At 40.5% G+C, this 25446-nt stretch overlaps 2 protein-coding genes across 2 annotated transcripts; one reads left to right on the top strand and one right to left on the bottom strand.

Moving 5' to 3' along the window:
• The first annotated feature begins 400 nt into the window (after positions 1–400).
• On the top strand, positions 401–9007 carry CCDC107 (coiled-coil domain containing 107). Its single transcript, XM_075276309.1, has 6 exons — positions 401–605; positions 4231–4418; positions 4865–4931; positions 5488–5578; positions 6429–6538; positions 8389–9007. The coding sequence occupies exons 1-6, from the start codon at positions 446–448 to the stop codon at positions 8640–8642; spliced, it is 870 nt and encodes a 289-aa protein (XP_075132410.1). The 5' UTR covers positions 401–445; the 3' UTR covers positions 8643–9007.
• Positions 9008–10296: 1289 nt separating this feature from the next.
• Positions 10297–21810, bottom strand: KRR1 (KRR1 small subunit processome component). Its single transcript, XM_075274376.1, has 10 exons — positions 21724–21810; positions 20719–20897; positions 18794–18928; positions 17780–17905; positions 17591–17674; positions 16775–16831; positions 15639–15809; positions 14943–15020; positions 14765–14858; positions 10297–11166 (listed from the first exon to the last, which is right to left on the bottom strand). Exons 1-10 carry the CDS (start codon positions 21788–21790, stop codon positions 11030–11032), a joined length of 1128 nt encoding a protein of 375 aa, XP_075130477.1. The 5' UTR covers positions 21791–21810; the 3' UTR covers positions 10297–11029.
• Between the last annotated feature and the right edge of the window lie 3636 nt (positions 21811–25446).

The following is a 25446-nucleotide window of genomic DNA, read 5'->3' as shown; positions in this document are numbered from 1 at the left end:
TCCCACAACAATTGCACATGACTGGACTCACCCGCTCTTGTGCTATATCCAGTGACCTCTAGACAAAAAAAAAACAACTGAAGGAAACAGCGACAGCCCAACTTGGAAGTCACCAAGTGCGATCTTGGTTACCATGGAGACTTAAAATGCGACGCAGGGGAGTGTTTGCGTTCCACAGCTGAACGCACAGCTAGACAGTAAAGTGCATCACGTGACATGGCTGCGCTTTCAAGTCCTAGGTTACGTTGTATAGATCTTTAATAGCGGAGATATGAGAGGATCCAGCTCCAGAATAAACCGTTGTGTACAGTGTCCTACCATAGCCGGCAGCAGCCCTCGCTTTATCCTGCATACATCATATAGACACGTCACTGCGGAGAGCCAGCGAGAGGCGGGGAAATCCCCCGTACATGGAAGGCGGCGAGTGCGCCAGGGAGTAGACATCATGGTGCTCACCAGCTCCCAGCACTTGCTGCTGGCTGTGTCCCTGGCGCTATGTGCCTGCTTTCTGCTGCCCAGGATGTTTGGAGGAGGTGTTAGGGACACTGGCAAGCAAGACCCCAGGAGGATGCCCCCACCCCTGCATGGGCGCTCCCCACCTAAAGGTAACCGGCTGTGATATGGGGAGAGGGAGGAAATCGCACGATGTTCTAGTTTTACTGAGGAGGCGAGATCCATGGATGTCATTGTACTGTTGGTATGCTTGGCATAGGTGACCATCACCGCCTTAGTGCCCAGATAAGTGGCTGCTGTGCCCTCTTTCTTCACCCATTTAGTGCATAGATATGACAATGCAAAGTCTGGAGCTATGCACATGTAAGCAGGATTGAGGATCCAGATGTCAGTGTTAGCTGTCACCTCTGTGTCTGATGTCCTGTTAGTATTCCCAAAAGTGATCATTCCTATGATAAAATCTGTACCCCTATCTGTACATTTACTCTGCTGTGTCTGTTGTTCTGGTCCTTTGGACTGCTGAAACAGTGGACGCCAACAGTGCCTGGAAGACCCTATTGACTATAATGGGATCTGTCAGGTGTCCCCTCTTTTAAGCTGGAACCCCCAAATGAAAGTCAGAAAGTCGGACATGAAGCAGTTTTTCGTCCAGCAAGTTTCAGCACACACTGCGACAAGATCGAGACACAAATGCAGATGTGAACATAGCCTTAAGCTAGGTTTTGCCTCATTTGGATCTGCCAGGAGACCCCAACAGCAGAGAGCCCATCCGCTCAAATAGTGGTTACCCACGGACCCTGTAGACAATAATGGGGTCTGTCAGGTTTCTGTCCTTTTTATACAGAAACCATTAGAAAGAAAAGTTTCTCTGTGCAGGACTTTTCTCTGGCAGATTCCAATGCAGACGTGAACCTAGCTTTACCAGAATGGCAATAATGTTTTTTGCCACCTGTCACACACAGCTGGAATACCGTTAGTATTCTGATCATTGTAACAACCACCCCATAAGTATAATGGTATCTGTATCTTACATCTCTCTGGCTTGTAGATATGTGTATTCTCCGCCCTGTAAGCAATCCGTATGCCTATTGTTACTGTAAATTCTGCATTCACCGTTGGCAGAATACAGATATTATATATAGCAATATAGACTTTGATTCATTTTGATTATTGGATAAATTCAGTAAATCTTGTTCTGCAGCTTTTTTTTTTTTTTCCACTCTTGACTACGGTAAAACTCATCTTTCTAGTTTCTTACTTTGTAGCTACAGTTGTGTTACAGGCTTTTGTATTTTTTTAAGATGTCTTCCGTGTAGAAGCAGCTAAATATTCCCCAGTGTTTTGTCCGCATTCCTGGCTTCACCACCTCAGATTAGAATATATTGTTCAGATGTGGCGAGGGATAGTCCATTAACACGTACATCCATTCATATCTCATCCTGTTGTTCAGAAACAAATGGGCATTCCGATAAATGGAAGGCTTTTATCTCATCACAGAGATAATATGCAAGTGTTAAAGAGGCTTTGGTGAAATACATTTCTGAGTAGATTACATTGAGGACTATCCTTAAAGGGAATCTCACATTAAAGTAGTTACAGCTCTGGATAATGGTCTAAAAGAAATTTGTACACATGCCTATAAGAAGTTGGATAAACTTTAAAGCTACAGTGCAATGTAGCGGAAACACGGCAGTAAAAATCGCAGCGTTTTACACTAACTGCAAAGTGGATGGGATTCTGGCTTATCCCATCCACACATTGCAGAAAAAAATCCACAGCAGACATGATGCGATTTAAAGAAAAAAAAAAAAAATTGTATTTTTGTAAACCATGTAAATTATACATTCTCTGTATAGGTATAATTGAAGCAGAAAGTCCACAGAGGAAAACTCTATGGACTTTCTGTGAAAAGCATTGCGTGAAAAATCACAAAGCATTTCTGCTGCGTTTTTTCCTGCAGCACTTTTTGGCTGCAGCTCACTGTCAGAAACCGGACCTTTGTGGTACCTGTTCAGCAGCTAACCGTGAGTGACAATGGCTGTCCAAATTCAAAGACTAAGTTGCTAACATTGAAATTTCATACCACACGAAATGTTTGGTGTAAGAATCTCTTTCTTAGGGCTAGTTCAGACGTGGAGCGCCCTCGCGGGTTTTGACACAGAGAGAAACGCGGCGAGCCGCGTCTCTCTCTGGTCAAAACCCACCTGCCACGACCATCACGGTTGCGGCTTTCCCCTCCTATGTCGGCTCAAATGAATGAGCCGAAATAGGAGGGTGCTGCCGCTAGGAGGGAACCGCGGTCCAGCGCGCCGCGGCTTCCGCCTGAAGAAAGGACATGTCGCTTCTTTTCTCCGCTAGCAGCAGCCCGCCGCTAGTGGAAAAAAGAAGCCCGGCGGTCTGCATAGACCACCATTGTAAAGGGGCGGATTTTGAAGCGAAATCCCCTGTCAAAATCCGCCCCTTTGTTCACGTGTGAACGAGCCCTTAGTCTGAGCAGAGAGCTTTATTATGCATCAAGGTTTTTATAGCCACATAAAGGAAGTAAACAAACAGCAAGCTCTGATTGGTTGGTCGTGGTATCCACCTCCTGTGACATCAGCTCCAGGGCACTACCTCCAGGAAGTGATGTCGCTTCTTGCCATGTAGTTTCTCTGATGTCATTTTCCTGTGGGAGTGGCTTTTTGCCATGTGAGTTCTGTGATGGCGTTTCCTGTGGGAGTGCCAGGTCCTCCCATGCTCTCATGGGAAACCCTGTATAATCTCCTTGTGTCCACATGTTCAGGCCTAAACCTGAGCACAGTATAGAGGCCATCTTGTCATGATGGTACACTGTCAAAAGCCCATAACACATGTCTTTGCAGCCTCAATCTTCACAATCCCATGTGTGTATTACAGTATATACATATAGCCTAGTATACAGCTCTGGCGTAGCTGTGAACTCCATCCACCCTAAAAGGGTTTTCCCACAAATATAATCAATAATAGACAGTTTTTAGACTATTAAAGTTAAACTTTGTATTTAAAAAAAAAAAAAAAATACTTTGGCAAGCAAAAGGGGTAACAATGTTCTGAAGCCTGATGATAGCCAAAGGTGGTACTTGACCAGGATCGATGGTTTTCTCAGTGCTGAGCTATGTGAGCATCCTATGGGTATGAAAAGCACGATAAAGTGTACCAGCAGAACAACGATCCCGAAACATATGTCAAGATTGGTGAAGAAATGGTTGACCATGAAGTAGAGGTGCTTGAATATGATCGAGAGCATGCCCAGAAGAATTCAGGCAGTGTTGAAAGTCAAAGGTGGATTTACAAAATAATAAATTTAAAATTTAGATTTTTAGGAGCAAAACGGTAACAATGCTGTTACATGACAAGAATCTGAATAACTAATCATATGCCTACTAGTAAAAAGTCAAATTTCTGTGTGAGATAGTCAAGATGATGGTCTATAAAATGATGGTAGTCTCACGTTGGAAGCTGTAGTAGATAGTAAGATATGGAGCCATGAAAGTCAAAAGCTCCAGATATTGTTACCCATTTGTCGTCAGTATATAAATAATTAAAACATTTGCTGAGTTTTAATAATTTTCTCTTACCATCTTGGTCACAGTTTTTGTTCTGATCAGACATAATTCTTGTGTGGAAAATTCGTGACATTTTACAGACATTTCCCAGATTCTGTTGTATTACTTGTATGGAATTCTTCCCAGCATGTGTCTGGTGGTTACACTGGTGTTGAGCTACAAGTACCTTACTGTTGTTTCTTTATTGTTCTAGAGAGCCAAGGAAATCTTCATTCACAACGAAGAGTATCCGAGAAGAGTAATCACCTTGATCAGATAAAAAGTGAGATGGAAAAACAACTAAAGGCAGAGAAGACGGGGACAGGTCACAGCATGGCATTCACACTTATGCCACTTTATGCTGTGGGAGTGGCAGTTTTTGCTGCATACAAGTTTTCAAAGGTAGGTAGCGGGTCACTAAGCACTTCCCAATGATATCCATCTTGACAGCCCCTTTTATTATGTCCTATCAAGTCCCTTGTCTTTTCATGAGCCAGAGAGAAGAGGTGGTCCATTCATGTATAACTTTGGAGGGTCACATAAAAAATACTAAACTTATTTGCACGGTCCACAATAGCACAAACTAACCATACTACTTCAGCTTTATCCTATAATTATAGCAATAGTGTGTTTAGGATGTTTCCGTTCCCAATCCCTGTCTATATTGAGCCTACAAGCCTGACTCCTTTCACACTACACACAGTTTTTCTGTACATCTTATGAGAATGTATTTGCCTACTTTTTCCCCATAAATTTATTTCCTGTGTAAATGCACACTATGGAAGGAAATATCACAGTTGCTAAAAGACTTACAGAATTTTCTTGTTAATCTTGTTTTGAACTTGAAGATGAAGTCAAATGAGAATTCTCGATTAAAATCCTCCAAAGATGATGAGAAGAAAACAAAGGAAACGGGTACTGTATAACTTCTCAAAAATTTAATATTTTTTTTTTATTTATTTTTTTCTAAACATATATAAATAATTTTGCACACTGGCACCGATTTACAAATATTATGGCAAATATATCAGCCCTTCTTGTGTCAAAGTTGCACCACTTCGACACCCGGACACACATACTGTACCTTATATCCTCCTATGCCATTGACACTCACATTGGTGTTCACCCTGCATTCTCAGACTCTATGGCAAATCTACCCAGTTATACTGTAATATGTCCCTTGCATTTATACAGTATTGTAGCATGACCAGGAAGATAATGCATTCAGGACTGTCACCCAGAAATGTATAGAACTAATGATTTTTAATAACTAGGCAGTGTCTCAAGGACCTATAATGACAAACCAAAGGGCCTTTTACAGCAGTAAGAGGCCCTGATCATTTTATTAGAACAATTTCCAATGTATATTTCCAGAAATAATCAGTTAAATATTGTATGTTGGTTGTCACACCGTTGTTTGTTTGTTTGTTTGTTTTTTTCTCTCTCTCTGTTTTCCTGTGAATTCATTCAGAAATCCAGCTTTTGGAGTTAGAAAGACACTTGTCGCAAACAGAGAAAATGCTAAACTCTTTGCTGAGCCAGCTTGATCCACTATCCAGTTGGTAAGTAATTGTATTTTATACTGAGACCATATGTACAGAAAATGTAATGGCAGTAAGGCAGTCTTACATGACAGCACTTGTTTAGAGCCTATGTACATGAGCTGTGTGTGGTGACAATTGGCAGTGGTAGTTTCTGTCTACAGTGGAGGAAGTCTCATTGGACATCCTTTTATAGACTAATTGATTGATCAAGTCAGCACATCTAAATGACAATGAGCTCTTTGACTCTTAACACTATTGAAACTCATGGTGGGTAAGCTTGAAGTAATGCTTATTGACAAAAGTCTCACAAAGTCTATCAGGTCTAATGGGGCTTCTTAAAGAGGATCTTTCATGTCCTTAAAGATGTGCGGTATTACATACCTCTAGAAAGCAGACTGTGCGGAATACCACGCACTGTCACCTTTCCCGGTACGCGCCCTGGTGCTGGATATATCTGTGCCATTAGTTTCGGCACTGATATCCTTCCACTATCAGAAAGGCGGGCCTTGCAGCCTGTCGTCATCACTGAATTCAGTGCACTGTTGGCTTTATAGCGGTATGTAATGTCACACATCTGAGGACGTGAAAGCCCCTCTTAAAGAGAAAAAAAGCCTTTGTTTCCATGGTGTGGACACGCTGCAATTTCCAAAACCGGTGAGGTTTTGGTTTAATTCCTGTTAGCAGGTGCCATGTATAGTAACTGGTGCTGCTCATCACTTGTATTAAAAGCTCAATGTAAACCCAGCATGACAGTCTGGTTGCTGAGGATTCACTGCTAAACACCTGCCACCTTGTTGATCTGATACTCTTTATAGTGGAAGTATATGATGTAGAAAATCTTACAGAATGTCTATGTGCTTATTTTTAGTGTTAGTTCTTTGGCCACTGAGCAGAAAGATGAAATAATGAATCAGCTACAGTCTATCAGACAATTGATGAAGAAAAGCGGAATGGATAAATATACTATCAGTAACCCAGGTAAGGGCTCGTTCACATCTGTGCCCCGCACTCCGTACTTCAGGTTTCCATTTCCTGCATAAAACAGAGCAGGAGACAGAAACCTGCAGGAGTCTCTCACCCATTCATTTTAATGGGTGAGAAAGCTGTCCGGCCGTGAGCGGCGGTGAGCGTTTTATGCTCTCCGCCACGAAACCGGGTTTTATAATCCGGACACAGAGTCGGACATGCAGTACTCTGTGTCCGGATTTTTAAAAAAACGGTTTAGCGGCGGAGAGCATAAAACGCTCACCGCCGCTCACGGCCGGACCTGGTCTATGGTTTCCGTCTTCTGGATGCAGAAGATGGAAATCATAGAACGGAGACCCTGAACGCAGGTGTGAACCTAGCGTAAAGGTCTACAAGACCTAAGCGTGTGTGATTCATAAGGATACATAAATTGCTCACTTTCTATAACTTTACATTAAAATTAGCCACATATACTGTATGAGCACATATCACACCTATATGTACTTTGTGGGCCTCCTATTCCAAAGCATATAGAGAGAAGAACATGTGGCTAAACTGCTGGAGCTTAGCATTCTAAACATAGTCCTGGTGGTCTCTGCTAGACTCATCTGCAGTTACTGTTCGTGATTATTAGTTCCAAATCCCCTAAGGACTCCACTTGTAGAGGAGCTAGTGTGTTTTGGTTTGCTTTTTTTTTTTTTAAATCAGAATACCACCTTCCTGAAGCAATATATCAATGGTTAGACTGCGGCTACCACCGATGTTTAATTAAATAGGAAATATAAATGGTTGATACCATATTGTGAAATGAACAATGGGAGTGAGGGACTGATCTAAAAAGAGTCAGTCTAAGGCTTCGTTCTCACGGAGTAACGCAACGCTCATTTAGACACGTATACACGTGTCAGAGCCCGGCGCTTCAAAACAGATCCCATTTATTTCAATGTGTTACGCGCGTAAGCAAGCACCCATTGAAATCAATGAGATCTGTTTTGAAGCGCCGCGCTCTGACACGTGTATACGTTTCTAAATGAGCGGCGCGTTACACCATGAGAATGGAGCCTTAGGCCTCATGCACACGACCATGTGCAAATTTTGCTGCAGTTTTTTGAGACAGGAGTATATTTAGCAGTAGAGAGAAGGGTTTCCTTTATATTTTCCGTTCCTTTTCTAGCCACTCTTGGCTTTGTCTCAAAAAATGCAACAAGAAACACAGCTTTTCTGCAATGTGTGGCCTCAGTTGTAGAAAAGCGTTACCTAACATATCTCTCAGGATTGTGATAGGTGAAGGATGAGTTAGATTTAGAAATCTCCACAGCAATCCATTATACAAAAAAATAAGAGGAATGTTGATACTTTGATAAAAATTAAACAAGTGTTAAAACTTATAGGTATTTGAGTTTTCATGAAACATTAAATATCTGCAGGGTTTTTCTTCTGGTAATATACCCATTATGGTTGAAGCTTATTTTACATTTGTTTTTGAGGCGGTGTGTACACAATAAGGAGCAGTCTCCCCCTGCAGATAATAGCTGTTTTACCTGCCGCACTGTGTGGCCATTTGGCCCCATGGTGGCTGTCAGCCTCTGTTCTCATTATAGTGGATGGTAAGAACAGCTGATTGGCTGGGTGTTGGGCTAGATCGAACGCCCCATTGACAGTCCACTTATACAATATCCTGACAGAGCTACAAATCACAACCATTAGTTAGCCACTCCATTGTATCAAGATTTCTATCCTGTACATGTCAGGAGTATTACAAAATTATAACACATCTCAGGATCTGTTGAGCTAAAAGGAAAGGACTCAACTTTACTGCTGATCCGCTCATTAGTCACTAACCAAGTGTTTTGTTTTCACAGTAAATCAGTCCTGTGAAGATACACTTGAGGATCTCATTCATTCCTTCAAGATTCAGAATCCTGAAATCTCTGAAAGAGATGAAGAAAATGACTATGCACAGATTGATGGGAAGGAATTTGATTTACCCACTTCAGAAGAGCCAGCTGTTCAGGCAGAAGAATGTAAAGAAGTGGATAGTTCTCAGTCTGCTGAACAAGATGTGACAACAAGACATACCTCAGATGGGTTGAGAAAGCGGAATGTAAAAGACTGAGCCAAAGACTGTACTACACATCATGCCTTACTCGTATGTCCTACTTCTTGTGGGCAGACACTGTTCATGTATTTAGATATCACAATTTAAGTTATAATGTACAGAAGTCTGGAATCCTATTTCCTGAAATAGTAAAATATGTAACAAGATACATTTTATAATATATTATATAAACAAAGTGTTAGTTGTTCTTTATTATGAGCAAAGACTTGGCCTTTTAACCTTCTAGCAAATATATATTTTTTTTTTCCCTCTTTAGAAATGCTATGCAGATGAATTCCCTAAGTCTTTATAGCACCTAAAGCTCTAGCTTGTCATGTCAAGAAAAAAAAAATCTCGATCCTGTTTTTGGCAGAAACTGAAAGGGACCAGAGTATACATACAAATTCTTAAAAAATATATATAAAAAAAAATAAATGAAGTGGACCTTGTCATAACTCTCTCTGATATTGCTTTGTTCTGTCACGAGCAAGTTTTTTTTTTTTTTTTTCCAATGGACACAAGTTTTTGGTTAGAAAAAAATCTGAAATTAAATCTGTTTCAACACTAATATAAGTCAGTTTATCCTCTGAATGTACAGTGAACAAACACTGACATTTTTCATAACATGTAAATCTAACCCCTGAATCTGCCTCAAAATCAGCACCAGATTCTGTCAAGTGAGTAGGCAAGTAAATATGAATTTACCCACATGTATAATAATGGCATCTAGATTTAGCCACGCACTCTTTGCCCTGTACTAAGGCTATGTTTACATGTAGCAATGACCCTAATCTCCACAGCAAACTCTGCTCACAATACATACAGGAGTCACCCAAGTGGAATTTGTGTTTGAAACCTTCACCAACATGAACCTTGCTTTACTGTAGAAGCCACATTGCTGTGACCTGGAGACAGTCTTGTACACCAAAATAATTTTTCTTAAGCTAAAATAACAAGAGGAATAATAGACTTCTGTCATATCAATGCTTCAGGAATATTCTTTTCATATACTTACAATTGAAACTGTACATTTTCTTTCATACTTTGTAGGTATTCAGAGTTTATATTCTACTAAGAGCAAGTTAAGTAAAGACCCTGAAATTGCTGGAAATGACTTTGTATATAAATATACAAATAATGTATGTAGGCTTTTATCCTGCACATATTTTGCAGAGGCTATACAAACTACAATTCTCAATTGTTCACATTAGCATCACAGCTTCAATTCCTTACAGACAGCTAACATCTACAAGGATCAATAGGAATCTTCACTGACCCCACTGTCCAATGTGATCCATTATTTATTTATTTTAATGAATAGCACCAAAAGCTTCAGTATCCTTGTGGTTAAAAATACTGAAACCTTTAACAAACCTGAAAATGCTAATGTTAACAGAGCCTAAGGACAGGCCCACACATAAAGCGGCACCAGGTTAGCTACACTGGGTGGTTCCAGCGTAAAATTCCAATTCATTTTCACCTAGGAGTGAGGAGAACTTATCTTGTCTAGTATATTTGCAAGGACTGTAATATCCTTGAGAGTTAATTTGGTGCAATGAAACTGCAAACATATACTTAATCAGTATCAACTCCTTTAAATCGTGAAAAAGCACACATACCTTTTACACAAATATATTTGAAATGTGTACAGCTAAAGATACTTGTAATGAGTTATGTAATACAAATAACATGAAAACCTTGGATTTTTTTTTTTTTTTTAAATATAAAGGAAGTGCATTTGTAAATACAGATGATCCTTAGTTATAGCCGTTAGGCTGAGACCCCAAGTTGCAGAAATGCAACTTTTTTTTTTTTTAGCCAAATTCAGGAGTGGATTGAGTAAAAGGTAGAAGTATATGTATTTCATATATATATATCCCCCATTCCTCTTGTAGCTATTCTTGGCTTTGGCTCAAAAAACTGCAAAAAATAAACAAAAGCTGCGTTTCCACTACGTGGGGCCTTAGCCTTAAAATCCAGAGCTGCATTCACAATTCTGCAGGCTACAGAGATCAAGTCTTCTAGTTCCAACATATAACATTTGTATTGCATATATTTTACAATGACAACCAAAAGAATTGTGACTGTAGTGCTGGACTGTGATACATGCTGAAACTCTGACTCAGTACAGGAAAGTAATGTAATTTATTTACATTTTTGTACCAATGAAACTGTGCTCAAAATATAGACATTCTACTATGTAGAATGATTGGAATATGTTTACATATATTATCTACTCAGAAGGTTGTCAGGTTCATAGTATTTCAGGTAACTGTACAAACATAACATGCACAACACAATGTAATAAAGTGGACCATGAGTTCCTTCGTCCTCTTCGTAATCTTCCATAAAAAAAAAGAAAATCGGACTGTAGGATATCAGTTCAAAGAGCCAAGAATATGCTTTTATTTCTTCTTTTTCTGCTTCTTGTCTGAATTCAGCAGCTTCTGTTTAACTTCCTCGGGGAGAGCCCCAAGCTTCTTGCTTTTAGCTTTCTTCACCTTCTCTTTAATGGCATTCACATCAATCTTGGTGGAAGTAGCTGTTAAAATATACATTAAATGTGTTACTAGTATCCTCAACTTCAAGAGCAAAAAAAAAACGCAGCATAGTTCTTTTATTTCAGGCACTGTTGTGAGTTTTCCAATATACTGAAATCTCAGACATCATTATAGGGCTTCATTGTTTTTCATTATGGGACCAAATAGTTTTTCTAAGCTATAAAAAGTTAACCGTTACATGAACAATGTGTAAGCCAATGGCTGGTCAGGAAATGGAGGGGGTGTACATCTCACCCAGACTACTAAGGTGGGTGAGTTGAGAAAACTCCAGAAGGAATGTTTGTTCTCAGCAGACAACTTTCGTCTGCTGAGCATTTTGGTAAATGCTCAGTACTGGGCTGGATTTTTAGGAATGGCAGGTAGGATGGTAGTGGGACCGGTCATTCCACCCCCCTCCAGTCCACACTTTGGGGATGTTCCGGCAGCGGCTCAGCTACAAAGAGTCTCCTCGTCAAGGAGGCTTAAGAAGTTAGCTCCAGCAGCAGACTTTGGCAGAGCTTGACTGGAGAGCCAAAGTGAGAGGTCATATTTGGAGCTGTTTCCTGACTGATTCTACTGGCTTTTGATTTCTGTTATTCTAGGTGAGGTAACCTATTCTATGTTTAGTCAGAGCCTAGCCGGGTAGGTATTTATTTTTGTATTGTTTCCTTTTGTTGCTGCAATACCTTTTTGAGTGAAAATAAACTCTACCTTTGTTTTGGACTAAAGAATCTGGACTTGTGTCTATGCCACCTCACCTAGCAACCCCAGACCCTGACAAATGTTACACATAAGTATGTACATACACTCACCGGCCACTTTATTAGGTACACCTGTCCAACTGCTCGTTAACACTTAATTTCTAATCAGCCAATCACATGGCGGCAACTCAGTGCATTTAGGCATGTAGACATGGTCAAGACAATCTCCTGCAGTTCAAACCGAGCATCAGTATGGGGAAGAAAGGTGATTTGAGTGCCTTTGAACGTGGCATGGTTGTTGGTGCCAGAAGGGCTGGTCTGAGTATTTCAGAAACTGCTGATCTACTGGGATTTTCACGCACAACCATCTCTAGGGTTTACAGAGAATGGTCCGAAAAAGAAAAAACATCCAGTGAGCGGCAGTTCTGTGGGCGGAAATGCGTTGTTGATGCCAGAGGTCAGAGGAGAATGGCCAGACTGGTTCGAGCTGATAGAAAGGCAACAGTGACTCAAATAGCCACCCGTTACAACCAAGGTAGCCAGAAGAGCATCTCTGAACGCACAGTACGTCGAACTTTGAGGCAGATAGGCTACAGCAGCAGAAGACCACACCGGGTGCCACTCCTTTCAGCTAAGAACAGGAAACTGAGGCTACAATTTGCACAAGCTCATCGAAATTGGACAATTGAAGATTGGAAAAACGTTGCCTGGTCTGATGAGTCTCGATTTCTGCTGCGACATTCGGATGGTAGGGTCAGAATTTGGCGTCAACAACATGAAAGCATGGATCCATCCTGCCTTGTATCAACGGTTCAGGCTGGTGGTGGTGGTGTCATGGTGTGGGGAATATTTTCTTGGCACTCTTTGGGCCCCTTGGTACCAATTGAGCATCGTTGCAACGCCAAAGCCTACCTGAGTATTGTTGCTGACCATGTCCATCCCTTTATGACCACAATGTACCCAACATCTGATGGCTACTTTCAGCAGGATAATGCGCCATGTCATAAAGCTGGAATCATCTCAGACTGGTTTCTTGAACATGACAATGAGTTCACTGTACTCCAATGGCCTCCACAGTCACCAGATCTCAATCCAATAGAGCATCTTTGGGATGTGGTGGAACGGGAGATTCGCATCATGGATGTGCAGCTGACAAATCTGCGGCAACTGTGTGATGCCATCATGTCAATATGGACCAAAATCTCTGAGGAATGCTTCCAGCACCTTGATGAATCTATGCCACGAAGAATTGAGGCAGTTCTGAAGGCAAAAGGGGGTCCAACCCGTTACTAGCATGGTGTACCTAATAAAGTGGCCGGTGAGTGTATGTTAAGCAGCACCAGCACTGTCTGTCAGCCATTTACTCCAACCTTCTACTGTTTTTGGCCACGGTGAGTGTGCAGGTTAATAGAGAAGTAGGGGCTAATAGTGGCTATTTCCCCAACAGTGTCCCATTGTCTGGGAACAGCTTTACTTGCAGTTAGGTCAAACAATAGAATGAGTCACAGTGCAGAAAATAAGTGATGAAGCTACAGCAGCACCACAATATCCTTGGAACAGTTAAAAGGGCACCTGTTGCTAGGCATAACTCCCAAGCAGATTCACCAGTACAGAGCTGGATTTTGGATGTTGTCATAGAAAGCATGTCCTTACTTCCAAGTGTATCTGACTTCTCTAGAAGCAGATAGGGATGAATCCCATGATGCAGCAGAGAACCATGAGCTGCATCCAAGTGTACAATTACAATTGCTGCTCCAATCAAAGACCACCGTCGACCCATCCATGGGGAAGCAGGTCAAGGTAGGATTATATGGCCAGATTTTCAGCCACCGCCATACCCCTCTCAACCTTGTCAATTAGCATTATGTATATAAAAGAATGTATAATACAACGAGAGCTGTATATACATTTCCCTCTCAAAAAAATAAAATGTTTTCTGGCTAGTCATGAGCAGACATGCAGTCTTGGTTTTAAGCAATACTAAACATTCGGACATCTGATTTGTGGCAGTATTTGTGCAATAAATACATTTTGTAACATTTTATTAACAAATATTGATCATTTCTATAAATTTGTGCATTTTTCCACTTTTCCCCTTTTCTGTATTGAGAGCTTTTTCTGCCTCTCACTGAATGTTACTGTGTACAGGAGTACTGTCTGTACAATGTAGAAAAAAAAAAAAAATGAGGTTGGGGGAGGGTCACTTCAAATAGTAATATCTCAGACATTATAAAACGTACAAACTTGATTTTGGTGTAATAGAAAATAGGAAATTCTCTTCTTTCATGTGACAAGCTGGCAAAATCATTAAATTATTTCCAGAGATATAACTGGTTGAAAACACAGTCGCAATTGGGATATATACAGCATCATATAAATATGATCATCCTGACTGTATCTTTAAACAGTAATATCTTTGGAGATAATTGAGATAGCACTGCAAGAAGAGAATTTCCTCTTTCATATGATACCAAAAGAAAGTTAGTATGTTTTATAATGACCAATATATGTGTTTAAAATGACCTCCCCTACCTTCATTTTCTCTACATGTTACACAGCCCCAACCTGCCATACACAGTAACAATAAGTAAAACAGAAACAGCTTTTAATACAGAATCAAGGGAAAGAGTGAAAAAAATGCAGGATTTTACAAAAAAGATCCACAATTTGTTAATAAAGTATATTAATGTACTTGTGACACAAATACTGCCAGAAAATCAAAAGTTGTCCGAAAGTTCAGTTATGCTTAGGCTACACGGCAGGTTACATCATTACCAGTCAGTTCCAGTGGAATCTGGTGTATGTACAGTGAAGCATGCAAATGCAAACATGCACAACAATCAGAAACAACACATTTCATGCTATACTGACAACATGATATACTGATAACATCTATTACCTTCTTTTGGTTTTTCAACAGGTTTTTCCTCTGGGGGGATAAATGCTTTGTTTCTCTCTTCTTGCCTCTTTGACAAAACTTCAGCTTGTTTAGTCTAGGAAGGAAAAAGTATAGAATCATAAGCAAAATATGTGTATGGCTTGGAGACACTGCACTAAATGTTGTCTTTAACAATTACCTTTATATCTTCTAGCTTCTTCTTTCGCTTCTGGCTCTTTTTCAAGAAATATTCACCACTTTCAATTTCCTTATCAATCTGTGAATACATCAAAGTTATCTTCAATACTTCTCAAATATGTTCTGCCATTATCCCATCCTCTATCTGGATGCAGAAGCAATATAAAGCAAACCCTCAAGCATTCATGTACCTAATTGAACAATATTGCATCACTCAACTGTGCAAAACGTTGCGTGCCACAGTTAAATATTTCTTTCTGAAACACTGAATTTAAAGCTCAAATACGCAATTATACAGAATGCAGTATTTTTTTCCTCTAAATGTAGATTGTGAGCCCCATGTAGGGCTCACAATGTACATTTTAAAAAAAAAATAATTTTCTTCCTATCAGTATGTTTTTATGGTATGGGAGGAAATCCATGCTAACACGTGGAGAACATACAAACTCCTTGCAGATGTTGTTCCTGGCGGGATTCGAACCCAGGACTCCAGCGCTGCAGGATACAGTGCTAACCACTGAGCCACTGTGTTGCCCTCGAATGCAGTAATTTTTTGTTTGCAAAATATAATATAAATAGCACACTGAAATATTGCCATACCAAATACTGGATCTGAGTGATATAGATCCATGGTACCTGTGTAAGCAAGAATTTACATGGGAAACCGGATTTGTTCATGAAGTTCAGAGTATTATACCTTGCTATCAGGCTGTGGTGGAGGGAATGGCGTATATTCTTTCTTTATCCTCTTTTTCTTTGGTTCTTTCCTCTTGCTCACATTCTTGTGCTTGAACTGTGGCAGAAACCGATCCCAGCTTTTTGTTCTCAATTCTGGATCTTTAGACAACTCTCGTTTGATCATTAAAGCCTGAAGACATAACAGCAAATTACATATTTAACTATCAAGAACCAAGGCAAAACTACAAATCACATCTTGCTCCTGTGTTTGTTGATGTATAGCATTCATGTTAATATATAGGACGTAACTAAGCAAAAAGCAAAAGCCCAGCAGAAGTAAAAATGATGTCAACTTAATTTAAAGCTTACATTGCACCTTATAGTATATAGAAGCACAAGTTTATCACGATTTATGATAGAGGAATATAGTTTATTGTTCCCTGTTATCAGCCACTTTGTAATAAAACAAGATGGCTGTACTACTCTTCACAGAGATTAAAGAGGTTCTCCAAAACTCAATATTGGTGGCTCATCCTTAGTATCCTTAGTGGCTCATCCTCATCCTAAGTCATCAATAATAGATTTATGGGAGTTTAATACCCGGCCCACCCATCAATTAGATGTTTTCGGTTAAACATAATGAACCAGAAGAAGATAGACTATGGGATTTCATCTTGGCTTATATTTCTACAGTGCACTACAAGCCAGCGCACAGTATGGTGTACTGGAAACAGCTGAACGAACAAAATACTGGAAACCCACAATCTGATACTTATGACTAGAGATGAGCGAGTACTATTCGAAACGGCCGTTTCGAATAGCACGCACCCATAGGAATGAATGGAAGCAGCCGGCCGCTTAACCCCGTGCATGCTGGCTGTGTCCATTCATTCCTATGGGTGCGTGCTATTCGAAACCAGAGTTTCGAATAGTACTCACTCATCTCTACTTATGACCAATCCTAAGGACAGTACATCAATATTGAGTCTTGGATAACCCCTTTAATAACAGCATGAGCAAAAGCATGCAAATCCATGAGAAATACTCTGCTTCACGCTTCTCTAGTACTGAAAACCATAAACATGTATTATTAATACATCTCCTCATTTTTCCTAATTGCGTCTAATAAACAGAAGCAAGCTAAGATAGATTTACCTTTATATTGTAAATGGGATGAATGTTCTTCATTGTGTCCAGAACTACTTTCCTAACCTGCAATAAAAATGTAATGTATTAATGCAAATTAACGGGGAATAGTATATATGTAATATTGCAGTTCATAATACCCTGTTCTGTAGAGATCACGTTCCAGCAACAACTACCATTATTTTCAGAGGGCAGGGACCTTATATTGTAACACCTCCACTATAAAGTTGGAGACAGATCATAGGTGATGGTGAACCCAAAGTTCACCGCCTCCCCCTCATTACACAAGTCACATAGCATGCACCAAAACTGAACAGTAATCAATAAGCCATCTCTAGAAAGCTTCCTATGCTCCATATAGCTCTGAATTTATGTTGATGGTACTCTCTTTAATGCACATCTCAAGTTAAGATATCTCACAAGTGTTGGGACAGGGTTCCAACAGAAGGCTGAAAAAGTAAAAGTAGAGAAGCAGAGTATGGAGCAACATAACTCCCCCAAAATTCCAGCAATTGGTCCCCTCACTTCCCAGATGTGTAAAGACTATTGTATTAAAAAAAAAAAAAAAAAAAAAAAAAGAGGGGATGCTACACTATGGTACACATAGCCCTGTCCCAACTTTCTTGAGATGCATCGCTGCCAATATCTACATGAGTTATTTTGTTTTTTTCCAAACGAAAGGAAAAACAACAAACGTTTTACATAGCGTCCATAACTCCTTTGGAATCGGGCCATAATTGAACTGTGACATTGTTACTTACAATTACAAATAAGGCAAGCCTCTACTGAAAAATACTTGTAAAAATAAGTTTTTATTCAGCTTACCTCCTTAAGACCATTGAAGGGACCCAGTGCAGATACAGTATTCCCCTGGACCATTATGTAACAGTTCGTAAGCAGTTCCAAAGCCTGAAGGATAATAATGTGGAGTAAATAAGCAGTGTCATGACATATACAACAGAAAAAAGAAAAAGAAAAAAAATACGTATGTACATGCATACAATATAAAAATACCTTTAGAGTTGATCCCTTCGGTCCGAGGAGCCGCTGTCGCCTCTTAATAAATCTCTCACGGTTTCTAACTAATGTTCCAATTTTAATGATGTCACAGGCCATGTCATCTTGGAGGACTCTCACAGCCTGGGGAAAGGTAATGCGTGATGATTACATCTTTCTCTAATAAAAATGATAACATATATTCATGTACGTCAAAAGCACATGACTAAAAACGTCTGCAGGTTCCGTTTAAAAACAGTACAAGTTATCTAAACCTAGACATTTCTATAATCAAATGCCAGATTTATTTATTTTTAATCCTTAGTTCAAAATCGTGTTTAGTTGCCTTCACATATGTGCTCAAAATCAAACTAAACTGTGCTGTTTCTGATGCATTAGATAAGGTGGAACTCTGGTTTGAAACCACCTAAAAATATTATAATATATTAAAAAAGGCCAGTAACTGACTACAGCAGTGGAGTGACACGGACATAACCACTTCCGGTCTACCAGTTTTTAAAAACAGCTGTGAAAATGGATTTTTGAGTAACAATCGTTAAAGTGGATCAATAGTTTTGGTTACAAAAAGACCAATGAAATTCATCTGGTTATTTATTTCATTTTATTTATTATTACACTAGGCATGTGAACATAGCCTTAGGATGGTCACAGACAGATTGGTTGTCAGTAGGAAGAAGACAGTGCCTGGCACTTCTGGCAGTGGTACAACTTCACGTGAACAAAAGTTTGGACATCTGCCATCCAAGGAGAGTAAACATGGGTTTAAAGCTATAATAGCCTTAACCATGCCTACAAAATACACTGTTCTAAAAGAAAATTATGGGCTAGAGCATAACAAGTTGGGCTTCACTCAGAAAAAGATATTCTTACTAGGATGACATGCTAGAACTGCAACTTTAATACATCACTACTGAGAGTCTCATGTTGAGAACTGATTGTAATATTGCAGCGGAATCCCTTGCATCTTTAGAAAGCGCAAACAAATGAATAAAAGAGCAAGAAATGTCCCACCTGTTCAAAGGGAACACTTCTGGCTAGCAGTTTTATCAAGTCTCTCGCTCGAATAATAGCATAAGGATCATAGGTCTTTTTGGTGGTGGTAACAGTCATGCTGCCTTCAATCAGATCTAATTCTGCTTTCACAAACTGAAAAATAAAATTCACAAATTAAAGAATGAGTTTTACATACAGCTGTGCCTAGTACTAGTCAGCACCCTGAGTATATACGACTTAGATTTAGAGAGCTATGCCCATACCCTTTACAAGTTCACCCCTGAGCTCACCAGAGGGAGAATTGATCGCCTGATCTATTTATACAGAACATGTGCATGTCCACTTCTAACTGCATAATAACTTCTCTTACCATCATACAGTATGTTATTAAAGCAGTTTCAGAAACACCACTTTTCTTAGGAAAAAAAAACAAAGCAAAAAAAAAAAGCTGAACTTTTCCTAGTAAAGAAAAAACAACAGATTTATCTGAAGATTTTTTTTTAATCACTTTTGGGCACAATGAGGTTTTTTCCAAGTGTAGAATGATCTCAATTTGGCAATTTTCCGTATGCATGTCAACACCACACAAAAAAATACTGTGCATCTGGCAGGAAGGGATCCATACGGCACCATCACCCCCCTTCCCATCCTCGACCCAGTGGGACCCTGTTATCAAACTTCCTTCCTCAGCTCCACCAGCCCTCTGATTGCTGAATCACTGAAGAAACAGTGCAGGGAACAGCTGGGAAAGGAACCTGCCTCTTTCCCTGCAGAAGACCGCCCCCATGAACCAGGGGTCCGGGAGAAGAACCCAACCAGAGACATCCCCTTTTCTGCACCATCCAAGTAATTCACCCTGGTGCCCCGAAAGTACCAAGGTTGGTTGGTCTCCTTCCAGGGACAGGAAACTACTGAAGGGGGGAGAGGCTTCACCTGTCTATTTGGTAGGTTTCCTGTCCCTCTCTGGTGCTGTCGTGGGAAAGGGGGGGGAAGCAAAACGAAGTGACTGGCTCCAACTCATGTCTAAATGATGAGACTTCTCTTGGATTTTTAGGGCCCTATTTTTACATCAGAGCCTGAACCAATATGAGGATCCTCTAATGCTCTGGAGGGCAGTAGAAGCAGACACTAGGCAGCAATAATGCCATATGTAGTGCAAAGTCAGACTAAACCTGATTTTTTTTATCCATCAGCAGCCATTTTTAAAGACAGTAAAGTTTTAAGAAGACATTTTACATCCTAATTGTTGTGTGGTATTATATACCACTAGACAACTGAAAGTGGGCTGAATTCAGCGCACTATCTGCTTTCCCAGTATGCGCCCCAGTGCTGAAGATCTCGGTGCTTTTAAATTCATCACAGAAATCTCCCCACTGTCAGAAAAGCTAGTCTTACAACCTAGTATCATCACTCGGCTGTGAGGAAAGACCCCCCCCCCCCAACAGTACAAGTCTATGGAAGAGTACTGTCTGAGATGCGTTTTTTACCACCCACCGAGCTGTATAACCCACATCATACCATACATCAATGAGGATGTGTTTTTGTATTTTCAAAGCAGCGACAGATGTGTGAATAAGGCCTAATAGTTAGATAATGCAGGGTTAGACTAGACAGTCTTAAAGAGGACCTTTCATCAGATCGGGCACATGCAGTTTTATATACTGCTGGAAAGCTGACAGTGCGCTGAATTCACTGAATGGACCACATATGGATGACATCTGTGTGCTGTACGTGATTCTCACTTTCCCCAAGTATTTTAATGGACGTGTTTGGTGTGGACAATGAACCAAAATAGTGCGTATCTTGATCGGTGGGGTGGGAAAATAAAACTCTGAATAGTGCAACGTTTGTTTCAACTCCTTAGTTTGTGGCTTCTCTAACAAGTGCTGTCAAGCCACTAACCCTTCACCAAAACGAACCTCTGTATTTCAGCAGATACTTACATGCTCATTGAGAGCTTTTTGAACAAGGGGCCAACACTCTTTGAGGTATACTTCTCTATATTTGGGGAATAAAGTGGCAAAGCTGCTCTCCTCAAGCAACCCCCTAGGGTTATCTTCTTTAGTGAAAGGCTCTTCTTTCCAGCCATCAGGAACCGTGAGTAGTTCAGATTCATCAACAACTAAATAGAAAACAAGACTATGCATATTATTCCCTCATACATGGCACATTACAATAATGTTCACCAAAAAAGATCATTACAGATGTAGAACCAAGCACTAGCCCTATTTTGTGGCCAATCTGTGGTCTAGCACTAGAAAACTCAATAGTCCTGGACTACATGCTAAAATGTACAAGAACCTTTAGGACAAAAAAGCAAGGAATGCCATACATAGTAGTGCAGGGTCTTAGAGGAGGAAAACATGTCAGACGCATTCCCCAATAATGTAGCTGCTGCCTTATTAGTTATATTATAATCATCTCTATTACAACTGGCACAATGTATGGGTATTTCCGTGTAGTAGGCACAAAGGTACAGCGTGTAGTTTTGTGTTGGCACTACTATTGTAGAGTAGAATAACAGCAGAGTGGCACCACTGCATAGGCATGAGGTGGCTCTAGTACCTAGGGGCATCACTAGAGCTGCTGCTCAGAGCCTAGGTGGATGGTATTGGTGAAACTGCTGACATCATGTGCAGGATCACAGCCACTGTCAGTACATTGGAAAGGGGAGTGAAAACTGCAAGTCTCACATCTGCTCTCTACAACAAGCAGTGTGCCTCATCCCTTTACAGTAGAGGTTAGACATAAAGCACGTGTAGGAGGGCACGTACATCATATGCTATGAAGAGCTTATCCGGGACTACCGGGTCACTGAAGATGTAGATAGCAGGAGGCGTCGATAGCACACACGCGTATGCACTGCTATGGCCGCACACCACGTACACCCCATGTTTCTCCTGCGGTGTCTCCCCCAGGACAGGCCACTCACTTTCCGCTGTACTCACCAGGTTTAGTTTCCCGTGGACGCTTCTTGCCTCTAGCCGGCTCTGGATGCGTAGACTCCTCCGCCATGCTGCCTGCTACACGTGACCTAAACAAGTGCACCGCGAAAAAGCTTCCGGCAGGAACAGCACGGGGATGAGAATAGGTTCCGGTTTCCTCTAAGAAAGAGGAAGGGGCAGGTCTGTGCTTGTAGACGCTACTGTAAACAGATCGTATTTCAAGAAATCGTACACCTCATACAAATTGTGTCTGTACATGTGTGCAAAATAAAAGAGAGATTGCTCGGCCATGTCGTCCTTGTTTCGTGAAAAAGTGCTGTATACATATCCAACGTGGGATACAAACCTGGCCGTGAAAATCACCCACCTAGCTAGTATTCACACCACAGGGCTTCACGAAAAAAGCTTTTGTGTGCTTGCCGTTTTTTTTTTTAATGCACAACACGATAGCCCCATGAAAAATGATGGATCTATTCACACAACAGGTTTATTAGAGGGGTTGTTTTATATATATATATATATATATATATATATATATATATATATATGTATCCGCTGTGCCTGTGATTGTTCCGGCATCTCAGCCACTCGCTGTTGTTGGCGTAGATGCTCCTCCTGCTCCGGCAAACATCCAAAGTTTCACATTTATAATATTAGTATTAGTAGGATATATATATATATATATATATATATATATATATATATATATATATATATATATATATTCTTTATAATTAGGCCAATGAAGGTGAAATAAACAAAACATACTGATCTGTCCCTGATGCTTCCCAGAGCAGTATGGTCTTTTTGCTCTGATATTTTCTTCCGGTGGAAGTCTTCGCTTGCTGTAATGTCCCAGGGTCGTTTCCTGAGGTCACATCACCGCAGAGACCAAATAGCAGCCTAAGGAAATGACCCTAGGACATCACTGCCCGCAAAGACTTCCGCCGCAAGAAAACATTGGAGTAGCAAATTATCATACATTTTACACCAGTCTCAGGTTTTGGCACGCACTAGCCCCAAAATTTGCATCTTTCCCCCCATTTGTTTGCCACTATTCTTAAAAGTGGGTGCGGTGAGGTATGGTATGTTTTGCTGAAAAAGGTGGCACCCCTACACTGAATGAGGATCTGCTCGTCATCTTACAGGGCAGAAACATTATTGTTCTGTTTGTTCTGTGCATGAATGTAACTACTATGCATAGCAGCTGGTAGGGGGCCCATCAACTAAGGGACCTTATTTCCACTGAGGCCTAGGGTGCAATAGGCAATAACTACGGATGATGGAAGGAGAAAACTGAAAGTGCCTCCATTACTTGACTGGGACATCGTAATGCTTGTATTTGACATCATTATAATTATATATTTGAATTAGAATTTTCTTCATATGCACTGATGTCACAGTTTACACAGTGACATATTTGCATGTGCATTATCCCTGTGCCATGATGTCATAGTGAGTATTATCCCTCAACTCTGACATCACTGTGTTTATCATCCTTATACTGTGATATTACATGTGCATTAATCCTGGTCCTGTGACATCAAGTACAAGTGTATGAGATCATGCAAGTCTTTTTGTGAATACAAGGGATTAGATATATGGGGTGCAACGGTAGTAGATGCTACTGTGCCCTGGACTGTGTAGGGGCCCCTAAAGATTCCTCTGACAGATAAAATACACCACTATTCTAAATGGTACAAGGAAGGTAGGAGCCCCCTTATAAATTTTGGTCCTGGAGCTCAAATTACGTCTCTGTGTGGATATGTGATTGTGGATGATATACTGGTGCAATGCGGACACATTTATTATAGAATACAGATCCATTTGTGGACAGTATGGTCGTGTGTGCACAGCCTAACTGGGCAGCATCTATGCAGTGACTCCTTGGTGGTGGATGGCAGCCAGGAGGTGAGTGTGGACTTATCTTTTGGAATTAGTTGCTTGGGATCACGACAACATTATTACTTGTACTGATGACAGCCCTACCCAGGACCAGACAGTGCCCTGCAAAAGTACTCATACCCCTTGAACTTTTTCACATTTTGTCATCTTACAACCACAAACTTATTTATGTATTTTTTTGAGATTTTAAGTGATAGACCAACACAAAGTAACAGATAATTGTGAAGTGGAACAAAAATGATACATAGTTTTCAAAATTGTATTCAAATAAAAATATGAAAAGTGTGTTGTGCTAAAGTATTCAGCTCCCCTATAACAATACTTTGTAGAGCAACCGTTCGCTGCAATTACAGCTGCAAGTCTTTTGGGGGTATGTCTCTACCAGCTTTGCACACCTAGACACTAAGATTTTTGCCCATTCTTCTTTGCAAAAGTCAGATTCAATGGAGAGCATCTGTGAACTGCAATTTTCATGTCTTGCCACAGATGCTCAAAGGAATTTAGGTCTGGACTTTGATTGGGCCATTCTAACACATGAATATTCTTTGATCTAAACTATTCCACTGTAGCTCTGGCTTATGTTTATGGTCATTGCATGCTGGAAAGTGAATCTCCTTCCCAGTCTCAAATCTTTTGCAACCTCCAACAAGTTTTTATTCTAGGATTGCACCTTTATTTATCTCCATTCATCTTCCCATCAACTCTGACCAACATCTTTGTCTCTGCTGAAGTAAAGCATCCCCACAGCATGATGCTGCCACTACCATGTTTCACAGTGGGGATGGTGTGTTCAGGGTGATGAGCAGTGTTACTTTTCCGCCACACATAGCGCTTTGCATATAGGCCAAAAAGTTCAACTTTGGTCTCATCTGACCAGAGCACCTTCTTCCATAGGTTTGCTGTGTCCCCTAAATGGCTTGTGGAGATTTGTGGAGTGCACAACTTATAGTTGTCCTGTGGACAGATTCTCCCATCTGAGCTGTGGATTTATTGTTATTATTTTTATTTTTATTATTATTTATTTATATAGCACCATTAATTCCATGGTGCTTTACATTTGGGGGTTACATACAATGCAAAGATTATACAGGTAGATATAATACTAACAATGACCGACTGGCACAGTGGGGTTGAGGGCCCTGCCCGCAAGGGCTTACAATCTATGAGGGAAGGGTGGATTTCTGCAGCTTCTCCAGGGTGACCATAAGACTCTTGGCTGCCTCTTGTAGAATACTTTTTCCATTTTTCGATAATGGATTGAACAGTGCTCCTTGGGATATTCAAAGCTTGGGATATGATGTATAACCTAACCGTGGTTCAAACTTCTCCACAATTTTATCTCTGACCTGTCTGGTGAGTTCCTTGGTCTTCATGATGCTGTTTGTTCGCTAGTGTTTCATAATAAACTACTGAGACCTTCACCGAACAGGTGTATTTATACTGAGATTAAATTACACAGAGCTGAACTCTATTAATTAAGTGACTTCTGAAGGCAATTGTGTGCACTCGATTTTACTTATGGGTATCATAGTACAGGAGGCTGAATAATTTTGCACATCACACTTTTCAGATTTTAATTTGATTAAAAATTTGAAAACTATGTATCATTTTTGTTCCACTTCCCAACTTGTATCCAAGGCCACCATTTGCTACAATTTGGTACTGATTTTCTGGAGGCATTAGGGCCCCTTCACATGAATGGGAAAAAGCAGCCCATTCATTTCTATGGCGAGCGCACGTATGCCGGCTCCGATAGTAAGCAATGGGACCTGTTTTAAACGCCGCTGATTCGGAACGTTTACACGTTCAAAATCAGCCAGC

Source organism: Leptodactylus fuscus, chromosome 5 (genome assembly GCF_031893055.1).
Source record: "Leptodactylus fuscus isolate aLepFus1 chromosome 5, aLepFus1.hap2, whole genome shotgun sequence".
Lineage (NCBI taxonomy): Eukaryota > Metazoa > Chordata > Amphibia > Anura > Leptodactylidae > Leptodactylus > Leptodactylus fuscus.
This window is presented reverse-complemented; position numbering and strand designations above follow the sequence as displayed.